Source organism: Drosophila takahashii, chromosome X (assembly GCF_030179915.1).
Source record: "Drosophila takahashii strain IR98-3 E-12201 chromosome X, DtakHiC1v2, whole genome shotgun sequence".
In the NCBI taxonomy this organism is placed as follows: domain Eukaryota; kingdom Metazoa; phylum Arthropoda; class Insecta; order Diptera; family Drosophilidae; genus Drosophila; species Drosophila takahashii.
This window is the reverse complement of record NC_091683.1, coordinates 8,141,783-8,146,858: the sequence shown is the minus strand read 5'-3', so window position 1 is coordinate 8,146,858 and position 5,076 is coordinate 8,141,783. Positions and strand designations below refer to the sequence as shown.

General features: G+C 43.4%; 1 protein-coding gene across 1 annotated transcript; it reads right to left on the bottom strand.

The window, feature by feature from the left end:
* Positions 1–297: 297 nt before the first annotated feature.
* Hex-A (Hexokinase A) lies at positions 298–3,486 on the bottom strand. Its single transcript, XM_017157457.3, has one exon. The coding sequence runs from the start codon at positions 3,231–3,233 to the stop codon at positions 1,596–1,598; it is 1,638 nt and encodes a 545-aa protein (XP_017012946.2). The 5' UTR covers positions 3,234–3,486; the 3' UTR covers positions 298–1,595.
* Between the last annotated feature and the right edge of the window lie 1,590 nt (positions 3,487–5,076).

The window sequence follows — 5,076 nt, the reverse complement described above, 5'->3', positions numbered from 1 at the left end:
GTTCGCTTTTCCTATATTCGTTATAACATATTTCTTAGGATTCCTCTGCTTATTATTAGACCAAAAAAATGTGTCTTCGTTTTTTGCCTTGATTGCGAATTGTTGTTAAGTTTGTTGTTTGCCTGAGCATGCCGGCCAGCAGCTGCAAAAATGATGAGAAACCTTACCAAAACCAAAACATATCCAAAAGAGAACCAAATCATTTCGAAATCAATACCAAATCATAGCGAAAATATACCAAATCATACTGGAAACACCATTAAATACCAAATCATACTGGAAATAAATAACAATTACTTGTGTATGAATTAAGAACAAATTTTATTTGCTTTTCATTTCGCTTATTTGCCTTTTGCTTCTCGCATTTCCTCCGTTGTTGTTCGTAAACAATAGTTAAATATAATTAAGGGCTCTGTGGGTTGGGTTTTCGGGGGGTGGAGGGGATATATATTGGTTGTATTGCGGGCTTCTTCGACGACATTTAGAAACTAAGATAAGAACTAAACACTAAACTAGGTCAAATGTACAATTACATAAATAATAACTCACAAAGTGCGTTTCTATATCAAAAGAAAAAAAAAACAGTTTTTTTGTTTAGTTTTTACCTGCTTAAGTGTTAACAACAAACAAATTCACTAAACAAAGACAAGCAATACATTACAAAAAAAAATCAGTAATATAGTGGCTAAATATATCATATTTATATTTATATATATATATGTAAATATATATGTATGCAGTATTATCATATAACGCTTCGTAATAGGTTCTATATAAACATTTACAATTACAGAAAGGACACCGTAGCATTACCTAGTATTCCTCTCTCTCTCTCTGTCTCTCTCTTTCTGTCTCTTCTTTAGCGGCTTGTTTTTTGTTGCTTTTCTTTCGTTTTTGCTTTAACAATGTGCGGTTTACAGTTTCTCTTTCCGTTGTCCTGCAGGATATGCTAGAATGCTTGTAGCACAGTAGTATAACAGTTTCTTCTCTCGCTTGCTCTTAAGTATCTCCGTTTTTGTCGGTGCTTTTTTGATGGGGAAGGAAATTGGGGGTTTTGGGCGGGGAAATTACCAAATTTCAATCGAAAAGAAATTCGCTTCACAAATTGTACTATATATACGCAAACATATACATTATTATAGTTTTTTTTGTAAAATTTATATATATATATGTATATAATAGCATAACAAATCTTCAACAAAAATCGAAAATCGATCATTAAGCATAGTTTTTGTTTTTAACTAGGAGAGAAAGAGATAGAATGCCACAGATCTTCTGTCTCTTAGTGGGGGGGCTGGTTTGGTTTTCTCTGTTACGCTTCTGTTTTAGTTGTTAAAAACCTGGTTTTTTCGCCTAATTAAAATACTAAAGCCAAGCCGCGCCAACTCACAAATGTCCTGTAGATATGATAGATTTTTTTTTTTTGATTTTTTTACTTTGTGGCAGCTTCTTTTCTTTTCCGTCGTATATCTTTGGGCCCTTGTGAGTTGGCGAGGCTCTTACTAGTTGTTTACTAGGTGTTTTTCGTGTCTGTGTTGTGGATGTTATTGTTGCTCCTAGGACTGCTTCAGAAGTTCCTGATCCTGATCCTGATCCTACTTCCTCTTGCCACTGAGTATGTCCTCGCGACAGGCGACGGCCGCCACCAGCGCTGCTCCGCGACCCGAACCGTCCTCGGAGAGCATGAGGTCAAAGGTGATGCCCGGCTTGATCAGCTGCGATATCTTCTCGACCATCAGGTTATGGAACTTGGGATGGAAGCGATACACACTCCCATCGACGCCCACCGTCACCGTCGGTTCATCCATTTTATTGATCAGCGTGGCAATGCCGGCGGACACCAAATGGGCGGCCCGCTTCGAGACGCATTCACAGATGTAGCGCACATTGGCGCAATCCGAATCGGTGGCATTGGTCAGGCCCAGCTCCTCCAGCACCAGTCGGCAATTGGTGAAGTTACCCGGCTCATCGGCCTCAATTTCGCTCACATACTTGGTGAAGAACAGGCCGCGGGTGTTCAAAACCTCCGAATCCTGCCCGTTAAACAGTATGCCCGCCTGGGTCATCTTAACCAGGACAAGGCGAACCAATTCACCCATATACATGCCCGAGATCATCTTCTCGAAGGTCTGCTTGCCGGGATTGATGCTATGCACATCGATATCCCGATCGAATTCGGTGCGTACAAAGTCCAGGGCTCCATTATCGCCAAAGGCACCCCATTCGGTGTTGATGAGGACATGCTTCTTGCGCGGATCCTCGGCGGCAAAGAGTTCCGCCTCCTCCACGCGCTCCATATAGCAGGCATTCGCTCCGGTGCCCACGATCAAGCCGATCTTGCAGTTGTGGTTCTTCCAGGCGCAGCTCATCAGGGTGCCCGTGGTGTCGTTCAGGATGGCGCACACATCGATCTGAACGTCGCCCCTCCTGGCAATGGCATCCTTCAGCAGCTGAACCACATCCTCGTTCACGACTCCTGCACAGTTAAACCCCTTGGTCCAGGTTTCCAGGAGACCCTTGGTCAAGCCCAACTGGCGCAGGGGGAAGGAGAAGGTGAAGCCCAGGGGCAGTCGCTCCTTGTACACATTATGCTCGGACATAAAGTTGGACAAACACTCGGCTATGTGATCGAAGAGCTGCGTGCCACTGCCGATCATGATGTGCTGCGGTATGGCATAGATGCGGGACTCCATCTGGAAGTCGTTGTTCTCCTGCAGATGGATGAGCAGCACCCGGAAGTTGGTGCCACCCAAATCGAGGGCCAGGAACTTGCCGCGCTCATTGCCATTGGGCAGATCCTGGACATACGTAACGAAGCACTTGACATTCGCCTTGGGATGCGTATCCTTAGCCAGTCCGCGGCGCAGCTCGTGTAGGATGCGATAGCACAGCTCCTGCACCTGATCGTCGGCCAATAGCAGCTGCTGACATAACTCGTGCACCATCTTTGTTTTCTCGGCAGCGGACAAGAGTGCAATTTGCTGCGGGCTCTGCGGGAATTTAGTTGAATTTTTTTGCGTTTCTGTGGGTTGTTGTTTGCCAGCCACATTTGTGGTTGCCAGCGATTTTGTCGCTGTCGCATTGCTCAGTACGCCGCCGCCTCCTGGTGCCACGCCCACGCGGTCCGTTTCATCAACGCCAGCGGTAGCATTAGCTACACCGTTATTGTGACCATTCTGTTGGGCGCTATTTATGGACACGCTCCTCATCGCCCCGTTCAGCTCCCGATCCATTCTCTTCCTCTTACACTCTTACACGGCAAAAAAAAATTGGGGTGCTATTTTACAGACACTCGCGTTGTTTTCAACAATTTTCAGTGGGTCTCGAGTGGGTTTGTTTTTCGTTTGAGTCTTTTGGGTTTTTCAACTTTTCAGTTTTCAGTTTTCAGTTTTCTACTGCTTCCACACACGCTCTCTACGCTCTCCGTGTTTTATTTTCGTCCGCTGCACGCGTCCGCCGCTCGAAACGTTTTTTACGGAATTGAATTCACTCGCCGACCGTTCGCTCACTTTTCGCTGCCGCTGCCGCCGCGCTGCCGACGGCGACGTCGACGCCGGCGCTCGCTCTCTCCCGTTTTGCGCGTCGTGAAGGAACCTTGAAGGTCAAAAACTGAAAATCGCTTTGGGGCGGGATGGTTGGAGATATGGCGCGTATATGTACGCCGCTTTGGGGTCTACAAATGCTCAATGGGCCGTGGAGGGCCAGAGAGGCGGAGGAGAGTGGGGAGAGAGAGCGAGAGCAGTGTTAAACGCGCGTTTATGCGGGTGCACCGTTATCGTGAATTTGCATTCTTACAAACAAGTAAAAGTTCAAGATTACGTTTACAATTTCGAAAAACTTGATATTAATAATATGATAAATTTAAAATGTAAATGTTGGTATTTAACATATTTAATCATACAATTAATTTATTTACATCCCCTTAGAATTTCTTGGCATCATGTTAATTATTTGATATTATTAATAAGATTAATTAAAAATTTAAATTTTGGTATTTTCCATATTGGTCATAAAATTGATTGATTTTTAACCTCTACAAATCCCTTAACATCCTGTTATTTACCACCGCATAAACGCGGAACTACAAGGGCTAGGCGGCGAAGCTCTCTCTTTTTGCTTCCGCTTATGAGAGAGCCGCCGTTTGTCGTCGTCAGCAATTTGGTTGTATACCCTACAAATTGTGGGGTGCATTAACATCGCAAATTTGGTAAATCTTTTACCAACTTTTGTTTTTTGTGCTTTAATTTTATTATCAAAGAGAATAAATATTTATATTTTAAATTTAATTATGAACAAATTAAATTACACAACTTTTACTTGTGTATTTTAGTTTGTAATAAATTTCTTTACATATATTAAATTTATTGCTAGTAAAATTTGCCGTTGCATAACAAATGTTTTATTTATATGATCAACATGTCGTATACGTACATTACTCATACGACATGTTGGCCCGTTCAACAAAGCCTACTTTAAGCTAAATATTTGGACTAAAATAAAGGTTTTCCTATGCTCGTAATACCAATTTTAATTATTAATCCGGTTTCAAGTGCGATTTTAGCTTTTATATTTCTTATTTTATATTTGAAGGTGGGTTGCCATTAAATATGCAATTATTCTTACAAACTCATAAAAACCTTTTGATAAAAGTAGCGCATTTACAAGTCGCTATAAAATTCAGTTTTTGGCTTTTTGGCCTGCGTGTTGGCTTCGTTCCTTGAACCCCCTGTCCGCCCCCTTCCCCCTCTTCCCCTTCCACCCGCTCTCCCACTCTCTTTGAGCTCTGCCTCTCCTATGGCATTAGTATTAGTATAACAGTGCCGTTCCAGCTGAGACGAGAGAGAGCGGCTTGTTCAGTTTACCTAGAATTTTGGGAGAGCGAGTTTGCTTAGCTGTTATCCGCCACTTCCCCCTCCCCCCGCCCGATCCATTCCGCCCCCTTTTACCGCTTCTTGGAATTCTCAAGTTCTGGCGACGCGTCAACATCCTCGAATACATGTGCATACATATGTACATATATGTGTATTGTTTCAGTGTCCGTGGGGCTCGTCTCCCCGCCCCGCCCCCTTTGTATGT